The sequence below is a fragment of the Trichoplusia ni genome, unplaced genomic scaffold (genome assembly GCF_003590095.1).
Source record: "Trichoplusia ni isolate ovarian cell line Hi5 unplaced genomic scaffold, tn1 tig00003674, whole genome shotgun sequence".
Lineage (NCBI taxonomy): Eukaryota > Metazoa > Arthropoda > Insecta > Lepidoptera > Noctuidae > Trichoplusia > Trichoplusia ni.
This window is the reverse complement of record NW_020800435.1, coordinates 25,454-52,141: the sequence shown is the minus strand read 5'-3', so window position 1 is coordinate 52,141 and position 26,688 is coordinate 25,454. Positions and strand designations below refer to the sequence as shown.

Sequence of the window (26,688 nt, the reverse complement as noted above, 5' to 3'; positions counted from 1 at the left end):
GCAATCTCATAACGTTAATTCTACTATTTCTTTCAACTGCTGGCAACATTAACAAACGAACGAGTTATCAGTCCATTAGTCCATTTCATTCAATCAATTTTATGATCATTTCGATCATTCATAAATTTTCACTCACCTTCACACAGACTGATTATAAAAAAATGTACAGAAAGTTCAAAATACCCGAGATTGTTTATTGAGATAATATAGTAACACGTGAAGTTTTCTAACAGAGTGATAAACAGTGTTTTAGCATTTTATTTTTAACTGGTGTGGAAGGTTGCAGGTAAATAAATGATATAATTCTTCTCTCGGCGAAGTATCATATTACTTGTGAAGTAATTTTTACCGTCAATATTATGTCATAGCTGGTAATAGATTGTTAAAAGATTTATTATCAAAATAAAGCTTTGAAGGTGTAAAAGTTATTGTTTTGAATTTTCACTTTTATCTTCGGCAATGACTAACATTCGTATAAAACTTTATTGACCTCTTCCAATAAGTTTCTAATACGCTGATTAATTATGAATATTATTAATTATAAACAGATTTATAGTCTGAAATATTAATTTATCTATTATATTTTTAAAAGTGTTACTCGAAAAGTCTTGGGCCCCAGTAAACAAATTTTAAAATAAGTATGAGCTAAAAAGTTTTCGTAAAATATTAAATCGAAACAAATTTGCATAATCGAGTGTTGACAAACACTTTTTTACATCGAACCATTGCGGTGTCATATAAACAAATTTAACTTTATGATTCAATTATGAGCCTTAAAAATATGCTAATAATTAGCAAACAACTATGTAGTCCATTATTTTGTATCGTCAGGAAATCCAAGTCCATATTTCATGCATAGCCACAACAATACAAGGCAGTAACAAATTAAACTGAAGTATGAATCATTTTCTGTTTATTGTTGAACTAATTTGGTATTGTTTACAAAATTGCTTTACTGAAAATATGCTTTACTAAGAGAGGTACTATACAAAATAATATGTAAGAACTTAGATTATCATTGCTTGGTAACTTTTTTGTAATGATATAACACAGCAACTTATAATTATTCATATACTATAAAGCCCTTCATTTTATACTGTTTTTAACAGAGGAAACTATCATAACACATTGAGTGTGTTACAAGAATCCAGCAAAAATCATAATTATTTTGCCTAGGAATTTATATAAATTTACTTTACGTAACTTAATTGCAGAACTCACTGTAGAAATGTATTATTATTAATTTAATATAATTAATTTACCAAATTAATACATTATTACTTATTTTTGTTCTAGAAATATGGCGAACACAAAGTTTATTATGCCACTAGCTCTCGGTCTGTCCTTGGTGACAGTGAGTGCTTTCGTAGTGTATTACATCTTCAAAAAAGATGAAGACGAAGAAGTAAAAGTGCTGACTTCCAGAATGAATGTCATTGAGGTGCCAGTTCCTAAGAAGTTACTACCTGCATTGATTGGTAAGTTGATTAATGTTTGATTGAGAAACAAACAATAAAATAACAAAACAAATAGGAAGGAATACATTCTCTCAGCACTTGTTTGTTTTTAGAGTTTTATAACATTTATATTATATTAAACACTTATATGAATGGTTCTGTCTGCAGTGATATGTTACTTTTTCATTATAAACTTAAAAAAAATCTTGTTGACATGTATTTTTCACCCACTGTCTCTTTAAGGAGCTAAATTTAAAAAAATATATTACCAAAATCAAAAACTAGCTGAACCTTTGCTGAATTTGTTGGACAAGATTTCTCAGATAGACGTGCAGCCTATGGTACACAAAAATGTTGGTGTGTGTGGTTTGCTATTTGAAAAGTAAAATCTACAAATGGCTTAATGGGTTTGAGATTAACCCCACAATGTCTTAAATTTTTAACTCTTAAGACAAATATAGATAAAAATATACTTTTAAGTAAGTTTTTTGACAAGTCTAGGCCATTTCCGTATGAACGAACATCTTAAATACATTTCAATGATTAAAGATAATCATTAAAGGCCTAATTTTATCTCAAAATTAGCTCATACTCGACTTTAGGCTAGTGATGTCATTTTCTTATCACAATAGTTAGTAATAAGCATTTTAAGACTAAAGATATCCTGATGAACTATGCTTTATGATGTACTGTTAATAATTATGATTTTGCTATCTCGACTGTTTGTAGATAAGTAAAAACAATGGACATAACTAATGAAACTTGAAGTTGGCCTGTTTTATTGCAATATTTAAATAACACACTATATGAAATATCAAATGCCAAGTTTAGATCTAACTCTAATTTAGAAATGCCGCGAATTTTGGGAATCTTTCAATAAAGTCTTAGATTGGCGTGTAGAAGCTGTAATATTATAACCTGGGGATACACCTCAAGTCTTGCTGTCAATTAATAAGTCTCGCGTTTGATCCCAAGGTACGCAACGACTTTTCAAATGTTGTGTGTGTTTTAGAAATACTTATCACAGCTCTGTGTCTCTTGTCGGTCGTGTCATGTTGGTACCTTGTCGCATTGCTGTCCCATCGGGCCATGAGAGATAGGGAACGAAGAGTGCACCTGTGTTTGCGTACACGCTTGTTGACTATACGTGTCCTGCGCAGCTGGTTGGTTTCTTGCGACACTAGTCGATGTGGCCGAAATCGTGTACACCTCACACTACATCAGTTTCTTTTAAACAATCGTTGGTGACCTAGACAATACTTATAATGCCTTTTTAAGTAATGTGGGTTCAAAGAAAAGCAATAATCAAGATGCTCTATTTTCAGTTAAAAGTTTTTCTCGTTTAGTCATTAACCACATACTATCCTTAGCTCCATTAATTACAATTATCAACCGTGTCTAAGTACCAGCTAGCTGCCAACGAGTTATATAGTTTTCAGTATCCAACTTCCATTCGTCTCGCAAATTAGATACATTTAAACAGTTTTATAAATATCTGCACATTCTATAAATATCTGAACGTTAGTTGCGCGTGGCTGTGATGCATGCATTCAATATTGTTGACTGAAGCCAAAATTCACCGATAAGTGCTTCATTAAGCCGTAATTATGACGTCACGGATTTAAAGTCTTGACAGCGGTCAGCGTGGTCCTTGGCTGACCTTTGTAAGTAACTACTGGCACTTTTAACTACACCAACAATCTATCTATTTATTAAATATCGCTTATGGCGTAAACGTGTATAATGTCAATTAAAACCACTAACCTAGCTTAATTAAAGTATTCGTTTATGCCGATTCAGTTATCTAAAAATCCTCAATTACTCCCTATAGTTGTGCTAAACCTTTTATTATTTAAGAGGTCTCACGGGTTTAACTTTTATTTTACAATAGATAATCCGTTCGTTTTCTAATCAGGATTTCTGTAGTCCGTGGATTATTTCTAGCTTATGCCAAATTGCAATTCAGTCTACGTTTCGTAATAAGAGGGTAGAAGCACAGAAGAGTAAAATATATAAAGATTTTAAATGCATAACTATGCTGAAGCTTTGTTCTTCACAGTTAAAGCTCGATAAATTTAGAACACGGATGAGAGACCATGCGCGAAAACGAAACAGTGTGACTTCCCATAACAATCATTGTTTATGTTGCATGGATTGAAAAAGATATGTTGGATCAGTATTTCCCTCCTACACTTTAAGACGAAGCCAGACTGGATACAATTTGTGCAACTTTTGTCTATCAGGAAAGAAATTAAGATACTTTAAATTTTGTAGTTAATGTTTTCTATTCTTGTAACGGAATTTAATTGCCATACATTAGGAAAAGACGGGAATGAGTTTCTGTTTTGACTAGTGCGGTGCGGTGCTTTGAATTATTAGTTCAGTATATTTCAGAGAGACATTAGCGTTATTGTTTGGAGAAATGTATTTTGTCGAAGGACCTACTTTTTTGGTTTGCCTAGGGAATCCTTATAGCCACCTCTCCCACCTCCTTTAGGAAGGAAGCGCGTAGTGTCAGACTCTTACTGACGACGAAACCTTAACCGCCGAGCAACTTCTGCCGCATTGAGTCGCTGCGTGGCAATACATACCAATTCATCACTCACTCGTAGGTAGACCCTGTCCTCCTCAATATTACTTATACAAGGTTCAACGAAGATAGAAAAGTATGTTGATCTGTAGGAAATAATTTAATAAACACATCGAACGTTAAAATAAAATGGATCTCCACCTAACTTCGGTCGCCGTTCACCGCTTTCTAAGTGCTCTAGCTACGGGAGAATAAACGGTGCAACGATCTCCTGAGCATTTGTATTTCTATAAAAACTAAAAATCTACTTATCTTAAGATGTCGCGTGAGTAGTATGAGATAACTCACACGTTTATACAGAAGGTCATGAGTACTTTTAGTTGCTTCGCGCCAGAATATTGAGACATTAATGACTCATGTCTGCTCCACATGACATTGTTATCTATATTCGAGGCAAGTCTGATGATGAAAGCGGTGATGACATCATTAACGTTCATTTCTATTCGTAAAATATAATGTCATTAGATCATATATTTACAGACCATTGCATAGAGACGCAATGTTAAATTGTGTAAGATTTTATGGTGCGAAATTTTACTTAACTTCTAAGCCTGCGCATATATTCTTAATTATAAATATAAATACAGAAACAAGTTGCAAGAAGAAAGTTCCTAAGCCCAGCTTTGGGTTACATAAAGCTGATGATGATTTTGTCTTCAACTGTCTGATACCCTGTCTGATTTCTTAAGACTTGGTGACTCGTGTTTGTGTGAATTCTCTATCTTCTCTTGAAAACGTGGCAGATTAAGGAAAATCTGTGAAGTAATGTTCTCGAATTAACTGCACCGTTCATTGACAAAATTGTTTCATAATTCAATCTCGACGGTTATTAACATCACACATAACGTGCCCTTGTTAAATTGGCATTGAATATTGTAAGGATTCGCTGGCAATGACCGTGGACAATCCAATGAGATTCACATAAGTTTCGTTTAACGTTGTAACATACATACAACTAATATAAAGAATGCCTAATAAATACAATTCAAATAGTGCTGCTATGGTCTCTAAATTGCCTATATTCGACTTGAGATGAGATACCAAAAAAGAAATACAGTCGCTTAATAGGCAATTATTAGTTCTAGCATAGAGCCATAGAAATTAGCATAGTGTAGAAATGTATTTAAATATTTACGCGCTAAATACAGATGCATAGACTAACGTAAAATATAGGTCTAGAAAGTGAATAGATCGCTGTCAGTGTAAATGTGTTAATGCTATATTTATTTCAACGCGAATGATGTCAGATTCAGATGCGCTTTGAAGGTTAAAGTAATGGGAAACGAAACGAGATTAACTTTGTATTATTGTATCAATTTCTAGTACTGCTGTGTGGTTAGATATAAGTTAATAAAAAATAAACACCAAGGCACTTTAAACCTAAAAATATTAAGCTACAAAGTTTCTAGACAAAAACTATCTCAGGGCGTTTTATAGGCCTTTAGCCACTTACTATGTTGTCTCCAAATGCTAATCCTTTATATCCGAAATTTGAGCTTACATTAAGATGTTATGTTGATGTTATAAACGATATCACAACTTTATCTTTCATACAAGTGTTAAATATAACGTAAAAGAGATTGCATTTTACGTTTTGACAACATGCTGTTTCAATCCGCAGGGTTTTTGTAGGCTTTTCTCGAGGCCACGCAAATCTTCGTTACCCGACAATTAAAGAACAAACTGCAAGCGACTATTGCCATCACATTCATAGCATACGCACATTTAATAGTTTGGTTTCGCTTAACTAGACAAAAGTAACGACACCAGAAAAGTGAATTTTGTTCTTTGTCATACTATTTATTTTTCACGTCTTGTGCCATAACCCTTGTTCTAATGATTAGTGAAATAATGATTTAGTAGTAGTGACGTCACTTTACAAGCACATTCATGACAGGTGTGTTTAGTAGTTCGATCACTGCCGGTAGGCTGGGCAGTCATCATACTGACGTATTATGTCATCATCGTCTATCAAAATCGATTGCCTAATAAACGCTCTTGTCTATCAGTTCGGGGAAACCCTATTAATAAAGAGTCCGATAATATAGTAAATATATTATAAAATATTGTACGGATGTCTCATAACCAATTTTGTGGTGTGAGTGCTTAACGAACAAAGGTTTATCTGAAGGTCACAGTCACGACACGTAGCTTACAAGATGTGTTTTAATAAGGCTCCTTTCTCCATAGACTTGCACAAAGCTTTGATATGGATTCTTTCCATTGTTGTTACGTAATACCGGGTTTAGACCTCCACCGAGTCGCTCAGAGTGCGTTTTCAGCCTCTGCCATGGGTCCAGCAACGACAATGATAGGACATGTTTTTAAAGGATGCAAGTCCGATGTATCCCCAATTCGTGATCGATGTGGCGATAAAGATATTAAATATTAAACCAGTGAAAAAAAGTTAGTAACTGGCCAGTCGTTTCATAGACCCCATTGGCCGTAACAAAATAGGCGTCATGCTTGTCGACTTGTCCAGGATATAGCGTAGTGGAGCACTGATCTATAATATAGTTATACAATTTAAATTGTAATGCGAACGAAATTAGGACTCAATTATGAGTGACGTTTCAACGTATTTTAATATAATTAGCTGCACGAAAAAGCTGTAGGATATCGTGTAATATCCTAGTTTTCAACAATGCTATTAAAAAGTGTATCACGAAAGAGTTTATAATAAATGAAATGAAATGAAAACCTTCTAGAATATTATCTGCAGAAATTTATTTGCAAATTTATTGCAAAGCGATAACTTTAAATTTCATTTTCGTTTTGCTCCACAAAGCTGCTCGCTTACTATGTTTCTTAAAGTAAGATTTTGCCGTCGTGAAAGCGAGACACCGCTACGCACGCTGTATAACGCCATCCCACTTTTACATTAGCAAAATCTGGTTTATTAGCTCACTGTACTTATAGTATATTTATGTTTTATTTCCAAGTCTCGTGGAATCATGGCAACAAGCCTATGTAACGGTATCGCGTTTTTAAGTATTACGTGTCACGTAGCATGCTGCATGGCGTCTGCCAATAAAACGCGCCCTTGTACTCTCACCCGGCCTTCGGTCTGACAAATTAATACTATTCATATTACTAACAATATACAGGCTTGATTTCGTAATTTATGAGTTTTTTTGTTGTATTTATTACAAAGTTAAGGTAAAATCTTTAATCATGTATTGTTGGTCTCGTTGTTTGTCAGGGTACGTTGTTTTGTAGGAGCTTGTTAGACGTTTTTACAGACAAAACAGTTGACAAGACATAATCATTAATTTATTCTAATATTAATTGTACTTAAAGTTCTAAAATCCTGACATCTGCTTTTAACATAAATCGTTAAATCTTAAAATAGCGCTACTTCGGGAAAGCACATCTACATCAGTACACCGCGATTGAATAGATTGGAATCCTCCTTGCATTTTCAAGACTACTTTTCAAGAACACTTATAAGAGCGCGCCGTGTGACTTTAAGAGCGTTGCATCTCACAATTACACATGGTTTAGTCACAGTAATACATAGATAATAATGTACCTCACCTCTCTTATTCTGAACAAACGTGTGATGCTATCAATACAGATTTACTTTTAGACTATTTATTTTTAATTAAAGAAAGACAAGATTGTGACGTCAGCCATTACATTACAACTTAGTAGTGAAGATGACGTTCCCCTGTCGTGATGCTGACGTTTGGCTGATGACTCGAATAGCATAGAACTCATGACTGCGCGTCATTATTTCCTGCCTATACTTAGTATGTGTGTACAAGACATCATAAGTACTGTATTATTGCAGATTTTCTCGATTACTAAAAATTTATCGTTTCATTTTTTGAACCAATTTTTTTGGAGACTCATTTAGTCATTTAATCTATCACGGCGCTATAAATAAATGCGGACAACATCACATACATTGTTCTGAACCAAAAGTAAGTTGCTAAAGCACTTGTGTTATGGAATTCAGAAACAACGTAGGTACCACAAACACCAAGACCCAAGACAATGTAGAAATGTGAATTTTTACATTGACCCGACCGGGGATCGAACCCGGGACCTCAGAGCTAGCGACACCTTGAAACCGGTGCGTACGCCACTCGACCACGGAGGTCGTCATAAGTCGGCTATGTATATAGGGTAACCCTTGTAAATAGACAGTGCGGTTGTGTACATCGACAGCGAATGATTCATTTGTGTGACGATCGGGCGCAGATGAACTGAAATGTCTTTAATGATGTCATTATGTAGGGAAAAATACTGCATATTCAAAACTTTTAGATGATCAAATTCTTTAGGTTCCGTACTCAAATGGTACAAAAGGAACCGATTTGTTAATGTTGTTGTTGTTATTTGTACCGAATCTTGAGCGAAGCCGACTCGCACTTGACCGATTTTTTAATAAGCACGGTTTATTCTTCAGTGTGCTGGGTTGTGTAACATGTAAAATGATTACTCTAAAATTTATACGTTTCTGGTATATTAAGTTGCAAGTAACCGATATCATTAGTAAACATGAAACTCAGTAATCTTGAGAAAGTAGTTTTGTTATGCATATTAATACAATCTGAGTAGCCCAAGGATTTTGATAGTTTAGAGTTACAGTCTACATTATTATAAAACAATTGCAGTATTTCGAATATTACGTTAGGATCTTACTTTCAAAATGCATTTGAAAGACTTCATCTAAGGGTTATCTTCATCAGCTCTCCAGTGTGATCGAGATAAAAAAAGTCTAAATAAAGTTCTCCTTATTAAATCCGGTGATATCAAATACTTGCAATTCTTATATTATTGGTCTTTAATACAATAATCGAATGAAATATCAAGCAGGACAACGCCTGCCAGGTCTACTAGTACATTATCAAAGTCACGATCTACTAAACTAATTTTGGAAAATTGCCATATAATGAACCCGAAAAAAAAGTACTAAGGTACCTTAAGGAACCTACTAACGCGTCATCTAAAGTAGCAGCTTGTGCTGGCAACAAAACTTTTTATCTGTCCACATTCACTCTTGAAAAAGTAAATTGTGTTCAAAAAATATATTCAACCCTTTAGCCCCGTTACCTATTCTCTACAGGTCGCGGAGGCAGTAATATTAAGGAGATAGAGAAGAGCACAGGCGCTAAACTGAACGTCAAAGAGTTTACCGATAAGGAGCACGGCGTGTGCGTCATACGAGGCCGGAGTGAGGCCACGCAGCTGGCTGAGACCCTCGTGCATGACTTCATAAACCAGCAGCCGGTTAATATTGAAGATAACATGACGGTGCCCAGCTGGGCTTGCGGCAGGATCATTGGTAAGTCTGCTTGGGATCGCGGTAGTTTGCATGGCGTTCCCGTGGTCTGAGGTAAAAGGAAAGGGTGAAACGCTTCGGTAATTTGTAAAAATCGATCATTGGTAAAAACCACGGAAGCAGATGAAGGTATTTTTTTGCCAACGTTTTACTTAACTAAGGGGTGTATAGAAATTGTTTGACGAATTTTGGACTCAAATAGGACTTTTCTACTCGAAGGAATTTAAGCCTGCTGTTGCGAGGCGTACAAAAACACTCAAGTCATATGTAGAGACACCCAATCTTAGGAAAAGCATTCGTGGATGACACAAACACTTGTTCTACGCGGGATCGAACACGCGACACGTTGCGCGCAGTGGGTTGGGCATGATGATCTCAACCATTCGACTACCCGTGCAGTCAAGATCACAGTCAGCATTACTGAACAAATTTTAAGCAGATTTACTTGAACTGAAACCAAAATGTCGATAAATAGATCGTAAAAAAATATCTTTATCGATTTATGCATGTTTATAATGTAACGTTTAATTTTCATGAACCAGGAACTCAAGGTGAAAACATAAACTCTATAAGTCACCGAAGCGGCGCCCGCATCAAAATACTTCCCAGCGCTGAGAAGGCGAATGAACGAAAAGTCCAGTTCCTGGGCACCAAGGAACAGATCAAACTTGCCAAGGATCTCATCGAAAACGCCGTAAGTTATCTTTGAAAAATGTTTTTATAATGCTTGAAAATATGGTTGGCGAGTAGGTAACTAATTAAAAACCTACAATGTTGACAAAGATGAAGTGCTTTAAAGATTAGGAAAGGGGAAAAGGGGTTTTTGACCTAACTACTTCGTTTTTTTTACACAAAAGTTACGTGACATGAATTCCTTTCCCTGTAATTTTATCTAGCTGAAGAGAGAAAATCATGATAACTAATAGTCAGAAATGGAAAGCATTCCCTAAACTATTTTTGAAAGAATATGTAAATTAGAATTAGGTATGCGAGTTTCACAATATGTTGCGGGTTTATGCGTTACTTTAAGTTGTGTAAATTGATTGTAGACTCTGTTAGGCTGATGATTTTTTTTATAGATTTCACTCATGTGTTTTAAGGTGGCCCAAGAGAAATGTCGTCGCGAAATCGATCAAACGAAACGCAGTCCTCGCCACGCGAACTCGAAGTCGCCCTCGCCGACTCCCTCGGTGACCGCCAGCGATGCCTCGGAAGACGTGTCAGGTGACTCCCAAGTGCACAGGCATGCCAAATATAAGAGGCCTGGTAAGATCTGCTAACTGCATGTTGTCCTTGTCTGTTGCGTTGTTAAGTGCCCGTGCTCTCTAGAGTGAAAGAGACGATTGGATTTTTTTTTATTTTTCGAAGCATTTTATTTAAAACTATTACTATTGTAACTGTCTTCTTTTTCGTATGCTGCCTGTTTCTCACCTTTTTTTTGTAAGTAGATACTTTAGTGATTTCTGTTCAGTATTTATACAATTTATTACATGATTTGAGGAGGAGCATTCGCGGATCCGTTACGTAAAATACGTATACATATTCAGAGTCTTTTTTAACTTCATTAAATAATAACCTTTAAATTTGCCATTGTATAATAACACTAAAAAACACGGGCACGTAACATCCATAGCGTATAAGTATTACAATGTGTATTTATTATAACTATTTAGTAGGTGAAGCTAATAGCAAATACTGGATGCTAAAAGTAAGGTCTTTTTTATTCATTGTGTGTGTCGTTTGGGCAAAGGTAGGGGAGAGAGGGGGTGTATGGTTAGACAAAATATCGTAGTAAATAGCAATAGAGAGAGATAGAACGAGAATAACAGGCCTTTGCTTAGCAGTGGAGCAAAGACGGCTAGAAAATAAAATATTGTTTATTTATTAGGCAAACTCTTAATGCTAATGTGTCCTTAGCCGATATTTGAAGGTGGTTATGATTATTATTTCACGATATTTTGATGTCATGTTTATGATACGTGCAAATATTCTAGTCTAAATTAACAGAGCAAACAAATATTATGGTCGATTTAGTTACTACCTATGTATATGTAATTTTATTTTGGATGCGTGTGTTATTCCAAATATATTGTATTTATTGAATAAAAAATAACTTTTTATGATATTATATAAATCCACCTGTTTGAGTATATTTTGCACGTGTTTGTTATAAAGAAACACGCTGTGTTTAAAGCTAAGCTATTTCCTCATATGTATTCTAACATAGTATACACCGGTTTCTGAAAAACTGACATGTTTAGGAAAGCCTAAGTTATTGAATATTCTAAAAGGCCTTTTCTAAAAGTCAAGCGTACTGGGTTGGTGTAATCGGGGCATCCAGTTGACAATATAATTTAACCGTTTAATTGATGACGTATCTGCGGGCTATTTTACATTTCCTCCCTGAGAAAATTCCTCTTAAGGAGGAAAATGGGATTCATGTTTACAACAAACTTGAAAGCTATCTTAGTAAGTTAATAGCCTCAAAAAGCCCCTTGGAAATTTGAATTCTTTTGATATCCCCTTTTTTCAAAAAGTCTTGTAAGGGGAAAAAGTCAATATTGAGAAGTATGGAAATCCCCTTTTAACTTTTGCATTATTTCAGTATCTGCGTGGTATACATTTGAGCAAGGTGATCATAAAACGAAAGTCACAATGACTGGGAGCCCAATTAGCAGTTTTTCAGGAACCGAGATTTATTAAGTTGTATTGTAGGGTGTGTCTATGTTTTGTGATGTTTGAGTGAAGTTTTTGTGTTGGGTATCGTAGGAGTTTAGTTTGGTGATCGGTGGGTGAAAAAATGATTGATGATATTCTTTAAGTTAATAATTGTGAGAAATTCCTTCCCTTTAAATTTACACACAACTTTTCAATATTAGGTTTTGATTTTCTTTATTTACTGGAAATCAAGTTGTGAGATTTAAAAAATAAGCTCTATTAAATTAGATGATCTGGTATAAAAAAGTAAAAATCGAATCTGACCTTTAATTAGATATCTAAAAACTATTAGACACGTATTTTTGCATTTTTCTGAACAGCAAAAGTTCATAAAGGTAAACTGTAATTATCCCTCTAAACGAAAAATTATAACTGTTCATATTTCAAAATTTTACCGATTAGTCCAAGCGTTCATCAACTCACATATTATATTCCGTTCTTCAAATAGTCCAAGAGCAACACGTTCTAACATTCAATCCACTTATCGTACAGAGAACAGGGGTTCTCCGATAGAGGTGTATGTATCGGCGGTGTCCTCGCCGTCTCGCTTCTGGGTCCAGTTCGTGGGCCCGCAGGTCACGCAGCTCGATTTGCTCGTCGAGGAGATGACCGACTACTACGGCAAGAAGGAGAACAGAGAGGCTCATGCGGTGAGTTTGGATTGTGACAGTTATTATTTAGTGTTGCCATTAGCTTATGAGAAATAAGTAGTCTACATTTTTTTTGTAGTACACTCATGCTAGAGGCATATCAAAATTTTTCAGTTTTAACAAAATAGTTATGCGATATGTCATTTCAGCAAAAACATATTTGTTTTTCTCGATTTATTTACTTCACAAGTATGTATGCTTTTGGACAGTTCCCTCATTTTGAAGCCAAGATAATAATTTCGTGTTTAATGAAATTTTCTTTTGGGTTTTTTATCATTGTAACACATTACAAATAGACCACGAAGATACCTTTATATCACCTATTTGTTGTCTTTCAGTCCGTTTACTAAGCTATGTGCCAGTGTATCCGTTTTTTTACCTCCTACTACGATATCAGCTAACCTTGTAAATACTATTATAAATTTAGAGTAAAATAATGACATGTGAGTATTATACTTGCAGTTATCCCACGTGTCGGTGGGGCAGGTGGTGGCGGCGGTGTTCCGCCACGACGGGCGCTGGTACCGCGCGCGCGTGCACGACGTCAGGCCCAACGAGTTCGACGCCTCGCAACAGGTAACTAGGCAGTGTTGGAGGTCTTATGTGGCTGTTGGTCTGACTGTTTGTGGCATTATAGCTCCAGAGCAGATGTTGGTTTGGATTCAAGGTGTATTATGTGGGAGTGTTCTTAGATATGTTTGATAAAAAGTGGTGGAGTGGTTCAAAAGTTGTGGGGGGTGGGGTGCGAAAGCGGGGAAGTAACTGAATGCTTGTCTGAATACCCGAGGCGCAATTGAAAGCGCTCTGCTTAAATAATGATGGCTCAATCAATAGAGTTCTTAGTTTCGTTTAATGAGAAAATTGGTGTTGGGAAAAATAATAAAAATCCGATTTTCAAGTAATACTAACGATTACACCTTCGTCTTATGCAATTCTGCTAATGATGATTTGTCATGTACGGTAAAGCCGGGGTATTTTAAATTTTAAATATTCTATTTCTACCAAGTAATGTAATCCTTGTGTAAAGCTGTTTTTTTTCATAAAGGACCTTCTTTGCCTTCGTTGTTATTACTTTTTAATATTATACTTTCATTTTATGTTTGTACATATATGAACTATATTCATAATACATTGTACTACAGGTAGCCGATGTGTTCTTCCTGGACTACGGCGACAGCGAGTACGTGGCGACGCATGAGTTGTGCGAGCTGCGCGCGGACTTACTGCGGCTTAGGTTCCAGGTGCGTACCTAGTGTACAATTTTACTGTGTTATTTCATTATGTTGCTGATATAAACGTTTAATGATAGTTGAAAATATAGGTTTGTATTATTACTTAGTATAATAGAGTATTTATTAATATTTTTAAATATTTCCTTCTAAAAAGAATTTAAATATAATGTATAGGCGTTTTCTAAAGGACTAAATTCTTAATTCGTCGGTTTTGATTTCAGTTCGTTATTACATAACTTCGGACCGTATTAACCGATTTTGTTTCTTTTTTCAGTTAACGTAATCTAGCTGTCATTTGTTCTCATAAACATTTCATATTATAAGTTTTTTGTACGTATTTTCCCAATTCTGTGTTTGAAATATCCTTTTATAATTTGTTAGTCATTTCTTTAGGTAACGTAATTAAGGTCCAGTAACATATGATTGTATTATTTATTCTTGTGTCCTCTGTTGCCTCTATTGCTACCAGGCCATGGAGTGTTTCCTGGCGGGCGTGAGGCCGGCGGCGGAGCGCGGCCCGCCCGAGCGCTGGCACCCGCAGGCTATCGAGAGATTTGAGGAACTCACACAGGTATGGGGGAAGATCAGGCATCATATACTTATGGTTTATAAGGAGTTAAGTGTCAGGTTTGGCAGGATTTGTCCATCTTTGTCTATAGGTTTGGGAAATAAAGATGAAAAGCTATTTCGACTGCACGGGTAGCCGAATGGTTGAGGTCACCACGCACAAACCCGAACCCACTGTGACAGCGACGTCAATGCTTGTTCTGAGTCTGGGTGTCTTTGTGCAAAAATACCTCAATGTTCAATAGTTGAACTGACTTACACATATGTCCCTCGAACCCATTTTTATACTTTGATTTATCCATAGTAAGGGTTTGGTTATAATAGTTTTTGGTTGCGATTCAAGCAAAGTTGACTTTTCATAATATATGCAACATTAATAACATATGTTTTCACTTATTTTTCGTCATGCCTTCATATGTACTTATTAGCCTAACTTCGAAATAATTCTAAAATATAACATACTTTTCATTGCACCAGGTCGCTAGATGGAAGCCACTGATGTCTAAAACGTGCACATACAAGAAGACTGCGACTGCCGAGGGTGAGAAAGAGAAGGAGATACCCGGCATCAAGCTGTTCGATAATACTGAAGGTGAGATTAAATGTTTTACTGAGCACTTACTTTTATATGGGCGTTAAAACTAGATACTGTTCATTGTACCTTACAATTTGAATGTTTTTGAACCATATAAACCTTTCTTGGTTAAAAAATATCCGCATGCTAAACCGTACGCTTCGGCCGTCCGTTTAAATAATATTTAATTTTGATCTTATTATATCGATACCATCGTTGTTAAATCGTCGTGCAGAAGGCGAGGTGGACATAGGCGGCGTGTTGGTGTCGGAGGGCTGGGCCACGCCCGCGCCCGGCGAACACTCGCCCGCCAGCCACAGGCCCACCTTCGGGGACCTCGGACTGTCCAGGTATTACCGTCACGCATATTTTTTTGGACTATGAAAGTCCAACACTTTCGCTGTTACATTTACGAAATTAAAATAGGTACCTGCAATATAATATTTTGTCTTTTAATTAATTTGTATGTATTTTAAAAATATCAGAATAATCCTCTCTCTCTGGACTTCATTTTATTTAACACCTACGGTAACAATATTCTTACACATCTTTATTTTTGTTCTCGCATCCATGGAAATAACAGAGGTAAATATTCAAATAAACATTTAAATAAAATCCATTATCAAAGGTGATATAAAAAAAAATCTTAAGAGTTTTTGCAAATGGCGTCCAACGTGGGTCTTGTCTAAATGTACTGTGTATGTGAATATACCGGCTGGTATTGACTGTCTGTATGTTGCAGGGTGTTGGGAATGACGGGCTCCGCGCGTTGCTCGTCATTGCCTAAGGACCACAAGGACGACCATCCGATCATCAAAACGGAAGTAGCTGATGCAGGTACAATACTTATCTAGAATAGCTTACATGGTTATCCATGTAAATTATTCACTTTGGTTTAAATTTTTGGGTCTTTAATTTATAGGCAATAACTTGGTTTTAAGGGTTCCGTATTTAAAGGGTTCAAGCTATTATTTTTTAGCTTATTTGTAACTAACCCTCAATGTCGCGAGTCCGACTTACAATTGACCGGTTTTAAAATGCAATCATAACAGCTGTCAATCAATAGCTTATCAATCTACATTTCTTTCAGAAAACGACCGAATGACGACATCGAAATCCCTCGCTTCAGGTCTAGAGAAAGCCGACAAACTCCCCCTATCTATATCAAACTTCGATCTATCCTATCCGGACAACTCACTAAACAAGGGCCATCTAAACGGCTCCCACGAAAACTTCCTACATATGGAGAAATTGAGCATCGGTAAAGAAGGCGCTCTCGACAAGAGCTCGGTCGATACATTGGTGCCAACGCCAACAACACCAGCCACGCCAGCTACACCAACCACGCCCGTGCTACTGGTCACACCGTTAGATGAACTAAAGGCTAATATGAATAGGATAGACTCCCATCATAGCATGGATCTACTGGCGAAGCATCATGAAACTAAGTAGGATTAAGTATTTAATTGTTTGTAATGACATAGACTTGGATTTTACCAAAACACCTGACGTACAAAAAGTTATCCTCATCATTGTCATCATCAGCCCATATTCGGCCACTGCTGGACATAGGCCTTCTCAATTGCACGCCATCGAGATCTATCTTCGGCTGCTACAAAAAGTTATATTTTCCATAATTTAAATTGACGTACATTGATTGTAGCTACATTATAATAGCTAATACAACTTAGATATAATATTCCTGTATAAAAATTTCAAGGATTTTACTAAACTAAAAATCCCACTCTTCGTGATTACAAATAATATTAATTAGTCAAATAAGCTGTGCTACAAACTTATCTTTATCGACAGTGGATCATCCACATAACTGTCATGATTGACAGCTGTCAGTTTGACATTATCAATGTCATGTCACATGTGAACTCCTGATTTTAAATGTTTGTCCACATGATTGAGTAAGTTTGAATTAAAATAATTACTGTATTAAAGTGAATGCTGAATGTGAATGTTTTAGCTATAATCCGAAGCGTGTATAATCTTGGAATAGTATTATTACAATTGTGGAAAAGAGATAGCGCTCTATAAAGTGTACACGCTCTCTCATTTCCACACCTGATATAATATCATTTTAAGACGTATCGGTAGGTGTTTTATGATATTTTTCATTATTTATACACAAGGTACGTATCTTTCGCGAAGATATTGAATGCACTTGTTAAAACTAAATCCACCTTATGTATTTGAAAAGCGTTTTCAAACTAACCCTAGTCTGAACTAATAAAGCTTTAATTTTAGTACAAAGGAGTTTTGGAAAGATTTTGTGTAGCTCTTCTACTTTTCTCTATTGCTACTGTAGAAAAAAAAGTAGATACACTATGCGTTTTCTTTGAGTTGAATTCTACGGCCATAGCACTTTTAAAGTAAGACTTGTAGTTGTATAAGCGAGACAGCGCCTTACAGGATGTAGAGCGTCGTCTCTGTCTCACAACTGCAACTGTCTTACTGAAAGATATGGCTGTAGGCTGATTATAAACTTATTTTGTATGCGTGTTGTCTATTTAGTTATTTACTTAAGTTTCTGATTTGAAAGGGCGTGAGAATGTAAAACTCAGTATTCCAAATCTTGAAACTTTCATTGTAAATTACATTTTGCACATATTTACGTCTGTCAAACCCAGTGTATAACATTATTATTATTAATAACTCATTTGAAATTGTCTTCTGAAACGCATCAGGGTAACTCAAGTGCGTACGTAGAATGTATTTAGTTTTTAAGAATAAACTGTATTTAAAAACATTGTCTATGGTGACTATAGAAACGTCATGTTTTAAAAAGGTCCTTTAATAACTTTAGTCCTTTTTTGTGAGTCGAAAAGTAAGTGTACCTAGCTTTGTAAGAAAGCAAACCTTTGCAGTTTGACTGCAAGAACATAATATATGATATTCGTATGTGTATTTAAATATATGTATGAGTGTAAGTAAAGGTCATATTAAAACATGACGGTAATGACACCATTGCTTATCCCGTTGTGGTGGCAATGTTGTACTTGTGTATTATTCAATGGTCTTTACTCCCAGTTTAAAAAGTTGATGAATTAAAATCCGTTGACTTGTTATAGACAATTGACTTTTGTCTCTTTCTGTTGATCAACTTTTCAAAAACTGGGCATTAGTTATTTAAGGTTGAACTTTATATCTGTCACAAACAACTGGAATGTTGTATTTCAAATGTACTTAAAATATACTTAAATATTTTTCATAATATATTCAGTATTTTGTATAAACAAAATCTTCAGAAATAAAAACTAACTCTGCTTAAAACTTTGTAACAAAGTATAAATCAATGCAAATAGTTTAGTAGTATTCTGTGATTGTTACTAACATAAGCTTATAAAACTAACGGTTCAGTACAATTAAGTTGCTGTATTTAAATTACGCTTCTTTTTAGCTGCTACCTGCATTTTCATCATCTCTCATTGTTAGTATAGGAGTCTTCCAAAATACGTTTTACACTTAACTATGTAAAACTTGCCTTTTAGTCTTCACAGTGTTACAATTACAAAAAAAAGCCTTTCAAAATGACCTTATCAAAGAGTTTTATATTTTGTACAAGACTCGTCTTTTAAATTTATTTTTTAACATAATATATCTGAGCACTAGTAATTTGAATAAGTGATTGATTATCCTACACCTACTTATTGAGTAAACTAATTGTCTATGAGCTCATTGAGTGCTATTTTGTCTTGTATTCAGTAAAATAAGTCAATTTTGTGATACGGTAGCAAGGGGAAGTAAGGGTTAAGGTGAAAGGAGAAAGGTCTTTGAAAGAGAACACCTTGTAGGTTCAATTAGACGGTGCTAAGTGGAAAGTAAGGCTCAATGAACATTTTCAAAAGTTTTTGATAAGGCTATGTAACTTTGGAAGTGTTGCTATTTAAAAAATAGTTGTAAAAATAGTCATATTTGTAATGGCCATTAAATATCTTCCTTTTACATTCAAAGTAAGGTTTTGTGTAATATTTAATATTTAGGAGAAATATGGATAATAGCTTCACAGGCACAAAATGCGTTTGGTTAACACTGAAAATTAGTGTGGTGATAGGCTGACCAACATCAATCTTGGCCTAAAACATTTTTGCCATTTTATAAATAAAGCCTACTTAGTTCTTAGGTACTATATAAATTATATTTTGTTGTACTTATTTTTAGTTCTCAATTTCGAATTTTTATGTTTTATTTTCTTGAAAATTATCCAAACTGTTTGTTTTAATTTACTTTACAGATTTATTATGTAAACAAGGCTATTAAAATAACTTTTAAATTACCTATGGTATTGTGAAATAATAACGATCTCAAAGAAACAATGATCTGAACACAGATCTACGATCGTTAAACAGCCAATCACAGCTAATCTCTATTTATTTAGTTCTTATCGTCGACCAATAGGAATCGAGGATTTAATTTGAACGAATTAAGAACATAAGTTTGATTGGTTGGAAATAAAACAGTGCCATAATCTTTGGCAGTCCAGAGTCCAGTACAAATCTGCTTTGCGCGGGAAAAGTATTTGTTTTCGAATTAAATTGTTAAAGTTTTGGTTTTAATTTAGTTTTAGTTATGTCATGTTAATTTTTGATGGAACTCGAATATATTTTGTAACATGTTGTACTTTTGTAAAATTCCTTTTCGACATTAAAATAAGTACATTTGTGAAAGAAATAATTTGTTTTTTTTTTCTTTTGTATAGGTCGTTTTCTTGTTCGAGAAAGCGTTATGACTTGGAAGGAAATTTAAACTTGTATCATCTATATAAAAGTAGACAAAGTGTAGTCATGTGTCTTATACAGGGTAGCTTTTAGTCTTCTTATTTGGCAAGTCGGGGAAACCCTCATAAACTCTCACCTCTTTGGACGTCGTACGGAGTGTCCGACTTTTACTGGCTAAACCTCACCACCATGCATCGTCTCCCGCTTCAAGGTGTGGGAATGCATAACTTTTTTTCTTAAATCTTCCGTTTCCTGCATTTAAGAATTTAATCGCGGAGGACTCTGAATTAGCTTTAGTAGATCACACAAATGCTTGTCATACGCGGGGACCGAACCCGTGACACGTAGCGCTCAATAGGTTTGGCCTGGTAAACTCAACCACTCTGCTGTCCGTGCGGTCAAGCAACATTAGCTAAGTGCCATTAGCAGCCGCGGTCTAAATTAAATAGAATATTATTATTATTTCTTTTCGGTCAATGTTTCGCAATATATAAATCATCCATAACATTAGGTATACACACGATACATGTGTAAAATACCGTCATGTCGTAAAACCTCGTGACCGTCAGTCAAACATACAATAATCGGTGCTCATTATACGCTATTTACGTTCATTATTCTGCCAATACTGGAAAACAATGGTTTAGCCGACAAAGCACTGAAAGCGTGTGCTCTCTCCAAATTGTTATCTATTTACCTTTGCAAACGGTTACGAATGACTGTCGTTAAACTAAAATGATTGTTGTTGTGGTACAAGCGATGGAAATTGACGGAATGAGAACGGAAAAGTTTGGTCTTTGTGTAGGTAATGTTGTCCTAAAACAATCGGTTAGAAAGATGAATGACATTTTTCCAAAGTTTTCTTTTCCTTGTTTATGGAGCTCGGCGTTTTACTTCTATGTATATTCCTAGTGCCGTAAAGCAGGTAAATCTCATACCTTTGATACTTGGAACACTCATGTTTAAAAAAAAGTTTATGATAAGAGTAGGCGGAAATCGAGACAAATAAAAAATATATACATATAGGTATACTCCATTTGTCAACCTCTTTTTGTCTACCTTTACATAACTGTTAAAATAACAAAAGGAGTCTCAAAATATGTGATTGCCAAATCAGATAAAGATGATACATACATGTTTAAAATCGAAATAAATTAGGTGTGTTCTTACGAAAAGGCACTCCAAGAATTAGATAGTCTATTAATAGATGTTAATCTTTGTAACTTAACAAATCGAGTTGGTCTTTTTTTTTGACGTTTAATTGACAAAATTTTATTCACAGCCGCGAACTGTCATTACTTTATAAGGTAGGCAAGTATTTGACTACCCAGCTAACTGAATAACCCAGTGTCCGAAGGTAAATATGGCAAGGTTTGACAACATTTAAACATGATATTATTGACCTTAACATGTACATAAGCGAGACACATAAGTTCCTGGCGTTGCCTTGACCAGGTCAGTGTGTCTCGGCAAACTGAACTTAAATTATACACATTGTCATATTCGCCTTCATAACAATCCGTGTGATAATAAAATGCTGCAAAATTAAAAGTTGGTGAATCTGTTTGTAGAAACTGGGCGAGTTTAGAGAGTTTTTGTGAATAAACTGTTAAGTAACAACTAATTGTAACGAAATGTTATTAAATATATTTTTTGCAGAACTACTTTTATATTTTTTACTAAGTCTATTATTTTTCTTATAAAGGTACCTAACAAACAGCCTCACTATTTCCGTTCTAAAACATTACACAAACTGCCGTATGAAAGATTAAAAAGAGATTATTATTCTGTGCTAATAACACTTCTTTTACGGAGAATTTATACCTTCCTCTGAAATCGCATTCCTAAAAATCTCGATAAAACTTCTAAACTCTCCTTTCTTTTCTCATGTTGCAACGAAGTTTAAATACTTACCAACGTTTCACAATTATCCGTTAAATTAAACAAACAATTACTTTCCCGCTATTTTACTTCGTACAACAAATGACGTAACAAGTTTGTTTCTTGTCCCAAACCAAGTGGACGATATAATTGGTAGCGCACGGCCGCACGCCCGGTCGGAGTGCAGACGAAAGCGATGCTATTACATAAACTATCTTTCGGTGACCGAAGCATTGTCAACGGTTGATAAGTTATGTCACAAACTGTCGGAAACTTCTTTAAAAAAGAAAATTATTGGTACCGAAGAAGCGGAAAACATTGAGAAGACGTTAGAGTTAGAGTTTACTTATAAGAGTAGGTACCTAATAAGAGCATTATTTGTACACAGGAACCTAGGTAATGTGTTTTGTTATGTACCTACCTAGGTATTTCAATATATGGGTTGGTTTCTGTAGGTACCTAAGCAAATGAATGTAGATAGTAAAGAAGATAAATAATATAAAAATCACTTGATATGAACAATAATGATAAATTGAAACCAATCAACCGGTGCATAGTGCATAAATTACCAGTGAATCAATGCTACACAAGTCAATGTTATTAAAAAAAGAGTAAAACTACAAATATGGTTTGTAAAAGTAAGGTAAGGCAGTAAAGGTCACCTCGGAAGTAAGTCACGATTGTATAGAAGGAAATGTCTGTTTTAATGAGGAATTTATTCCTTGTTGAAATAGTCGCCATGTTGCCATAGATGTCAAAATGGCCGCCTGTGGTTAAATTCTTTGGTAAAATGGTACAATATTTAATGTATTTGTGTTTAAATAAGTGTAGGTATTGTATTGTATCGAACCAATTATTATTAAATTTATTCAATAAAATTTAATAATATTTGCATCACTTTTAATGTGAGGTATGTATAACTGTCAGAATTGGAATATCGGAGACAGCGAAAAAAAATCTCAGAAAAAAGTTTCAGTGCATAAAAGTACCTATTTAATATCAGATCATTAGATTTATTCTGTAATTAGTGAAGTGGTTGAAAAAGAAAGTGGTTTTCCATATAAAGTACAAGTTGTAAGCAGAGCGTAATATTAAGTTTGATCAATTACATGTAAATATCGTACAATTTAACTGTTAATTAGATTTAACTTTGTGGTAAAACCTACCAGTCAAGTTGTTAATATAATTTCTTGGAAACAAGAGGTTTCCCAACTTTTTATTTCCATCTCTCGTTTTTCGTCTTTAATAGTTATCTGTCATTTCACCATTCTAATCCGATCCTTGAGGATCCCTCGACTTAAAACAAGCATTAGAGCTTGTCCCGTGCATCGATGGGATATTGGATATCGATTTACTCCCGTTGTGTAGTTTTTGGAAACTTATACCTATGTAACAAGTCTGACTGGAACTTAATCGCTTTTTTATTTGTATCACATCATTTTTATCATCCTTTCTTCATGCACCGATGATCCAGCAATTTTACCTACTAAGTACCTATATCGGATAAGAGTTGTCTGTATGGTACTACCTTCCACGCGACCTACTTTCAACTGGCTGGATACTAAGTTGAAAAACCAGACCTTAATCTCACTAGAAAGTGAGATGTCGCCCTACAATGTATCTGCTGAGCAAGTCTGTAGAAATTCGTAGGTACTAGGGTTAGAATTTGTAGGAGGGTACCAAAGTCCCTTATTTCTAGAGTTTTGCACGGATAGCCGAGTGTTGTAGTTCCAACATTTTACCAAATTAATCATTTTTGTAGTCCACAAACGTCATATCACACTGGATTTTTAATTTAGTAAATAGGTTATTTATAAATATAATTGATATCTTCGGTATGTACTAATTTCATGAGTAAGAGGCGGTTATACCGTTATTGATTATTATATTTAATAACCTTCATAACAGATTAAGCATTTCGATTCAGAGATAAGTAACCCTTAATTAATAACCTCAAAAGTTTAATCGTTCATTGTCAAACGGATTGACACTAATTAAAACAGAGTTATGAAATCAATTAGAATTACCCACGCTCTTGTTATGAATCCTTGACCAGTTTGTCATAAACACAAACGAATCTGACCTTTGAACCTTGTATTGCAGTATCGTACAAAAGTCTTCAAGCTCGGTCCTTTAAAGTAACGGAAAAGCAATTCATCGACTTCTGGGCCCCAATTCTGCTATATACAATAGCCGATGAATGTATCAAATTGCCATAAAATTACACTTTTCGTATCTCTTGAGCATTTTTCCTACATAATAATTGGAAATCAGTGGGACGGTACACTCAAGGACAATTATAATTAATTTCAAACTGTTGTCTTGGCATAATGCTTAAGAGAATAAGATTAATTTCAAATTTAATCCAATTGCCATTCATTCATCGGTCATTGTAAATAGCAGAATCGGGGCCCTGGTAAAACTATGAGACGGCAACAGAAATATAAGCTAAAAAAATCCCTTATAAAAATATCAGTAATGAGTATTATGTATCACGAATTTGAAGAAACTAGTTCGGGTAGGGGGTAGTACTTATATAGGTCGTTATTCAGCATTTCAGCCACCTTTTCAATGTTCCTCAGGATCAGATTAAAGGGAAGAAATATCTAGAGCATTATCAAAACAATTTCCATTTAATAAAGTTACAAGCTAACAAATCCGTTTCTCTGGCACAATTTACTAAGTTTTACAGCAATATAAAAACTGTTAAAACCCATTCAACATTTTAACAAAACTAATTAATAAACGGGGTAGGTACTCCAGCGTCTAGAAACTGGAAATGCACGGCTCAATATGCACTGCCTCCATACTTTCCCTTCGCTGCAATTACAAACTTTCCAACAATACAATTTGGATCTCGTATATAGGTAGGTAACATAATGAAAGATGTCTGAGGGCCTGCCTTCACTTGTTAAAGTAAAATTACTTCAGGTGTGGAAAAGAGACAAAGCTTTACGTGTAATTCGCTGTCTGGCTCCCACAACTCCGATAACATTAAGGTAAGAATACAGGTTAGGTAGGCTGGTTGGCCCAGCCACTTTCGAAAAACCTTACTCCGGAATCTGGATCTAGGTGACTAGAAAGAAACTAAGATAAAGAAATTTGTGTCAATCAAGCCATTAGCTGGTATCGCTGTTGCGTTTCTAGTCGTCTTATGTTTAATGTGTTTATAATAGGCCTATGTTTGTTCTTTACTGATCACATGCCGTGAAATTAGGGCAGATTAGATAAGTCTATAATTGGACTTTAAAAGTTAAGGTTTCAACCAAAAAGTGTTTATGTTTAAAGTATTTTAAAATTCGAAGAGTTCCTTGCCTGGCTGTTGGATATTTACCGCCAGTTTTTTCTTTAAATAACGAATCCTGCATTAATCTTTTATCCTTTTGTCGCGGGGATTTTCGCAAGCGTTACCTTCATGCACAAAGACATTCAATCTTAGGATAAGCATTCGACGATCACACAAATGCTGGTCCTACGTGAGTATCGAAACCGCGACACGTCGCGGCGTCGCGCTTGGCTATCCCTGCAGTCTATATGCATCAATATATATGTCATCTTGTATATAATCATATTGTAAGTTTCTTTATTTTATTTTGTTTAAATTTTCAACATCAGCCATTATAAAAATAAGAATAGATCGCATTCGTGCACTCGGCGACATTTCTATTTGTATATCGTAACATCCGTTATAAAGAGCGGAGGTTGAATAATTTCAATTTAAATAAAATGTAAATTTCCACAGTGATCTACATTAAAGTAGTGGACATTTACATAAATTATAAAAGAGCAAATCATAAATCTACAGATGTTATGCAACTGAGACAGTTTAGCCGAATGACTTCGCGACTGGTTTTTTAATGTGCCTTTATCATAATGTCAAATCTTAACGCAGACCGTGTTTTTTAGTTTAGGTTTGAAATAAACTAATTAGTTTATTTAGTGATATAGTATTTAGGTTGCTGGCTCCTAAATACTATATCACTCCGATCTAATAACCTAATAGCCTGCGACAATATTTACGAGGTAATAATTATACATTTTAAAGGAGATTGCCTGTCTTCACTATCAACACGAAAAACAGTTAATTGTTGCTTATCTTCAATATTACGCCTATCCAAAAACTATTTCTATTTGCCGACGTAACCAAGAGCCGTGTAATCGGTAAAAATACTCGATTTTATGGGATTGCAGTGTTCAACGACTAGAATAAAAAACTTTTATCGAGTTTATGTAACATCGAGACCAATTGAGCGAAAACTATCAAGTTTTTTTTTTCCGGGTAGATAAAAATTGTGAAAAAAGCAATTGAATTCCGAGTTACATTTGAATAAATGAGATTGATTCAATTCAACATTCACTTTACTTGGGTATTTCCTGCCGATTGCTCAGTGATAAGACCGCAGAACTGTCAAAGATCTCGAGTTCGATCCGAAAGCACACACTTTCAGCTTTTGTGTTTCGGAAGGTATGTAAAATGTGTGACCTGCGCCTGTTCTCTCTTCGGTCATGTCAGATTGCCGTCCCGTTTAGCTATGGGCGTAGGGAACCGAGAGTGCATCTGTGTTGACACAGTCTTGTACACCATAATATATTATGTCGCTCAGCTGGCTGCCCTGCGAGTCTGCGACACTAGCCGTCATGGCCGAAAATCGGTAAGGGTATTATTATATTACTACTTCAATAGGAAGACTGAAAAAGAAGTTACTAATTTATATACATTTGTAGCTACAAAAAAAAACATATTTAGTTTGAGAATTCAACCAATTCTTAAAGTAGTAAATTCGCTCATAGGCCAACAGAGATGATACGTAGGTATTTTGCAATATTAAAGTGACGTTATATTATGTACTTGTTTTTGCGTCGGTTTATGTGACACAATACTGCTGCAGGGTATGCAACAACATCACAGCGGAAACATTCGTGCTAGATGCAACTGTACAAACATTACATATTATATGTCGGCGGCTTGGGTGTCAGGAGAGCCGACATAGGGACATATATT

At 35.1% G+C, this 26,688-nt stretch overlaps 1 protein-coding gene across 2 annotated transcripts; it reads left to right on the top strand.

Annotated features, from left to right (window-relative positions):
- Window positions 1-75: 75 nt before the first annotated feature.
- On the top strand, window positions 76-18,843 carry LOC113508036 (tudor and KH domain-containing protein homolog). Of its 2 annotated transcripts, none has more exons than XM_026890992.1 (13): window positions 76-286; window positions 1,297-1,478; window positions 9,122-9,340; window positions 9,880-10,031; window positions 10,438-10,603; window positions 12,548-12,705; window positions 13,168-13,281; window positions 13,848-13,946; window positions 14,407-14,508; window positions 14,982-15,096; window positions 15,314-15,428; window positions 15,821-15,915; window positions 16,169-18,843. In XM_026890992.1, exons 2-13 carry the CDS (start codon window positions 1,301-1,303, stop codon window positions 16,528-16,530), a joined length of 1,875 nt encoding a protein of 624 aa, XP_026746793.1. In that variant the 5' UTR covers window positions 76-286; window positions 1,297-1,300; the 3' UTR covers window positions 16,531-18,843. The 2 variants fall into 2 exon arrangements, with proteins under 2 accessions (XP_026746793.1, XP_026746794.1); XM_026890993.1 differs by having other exon boundaries at window positions 77-286; window positions 10,438-10,561.
- The last annotated feature ends 7,845 nt before the right edge of the window (window positions 18,844-26,688 follow it).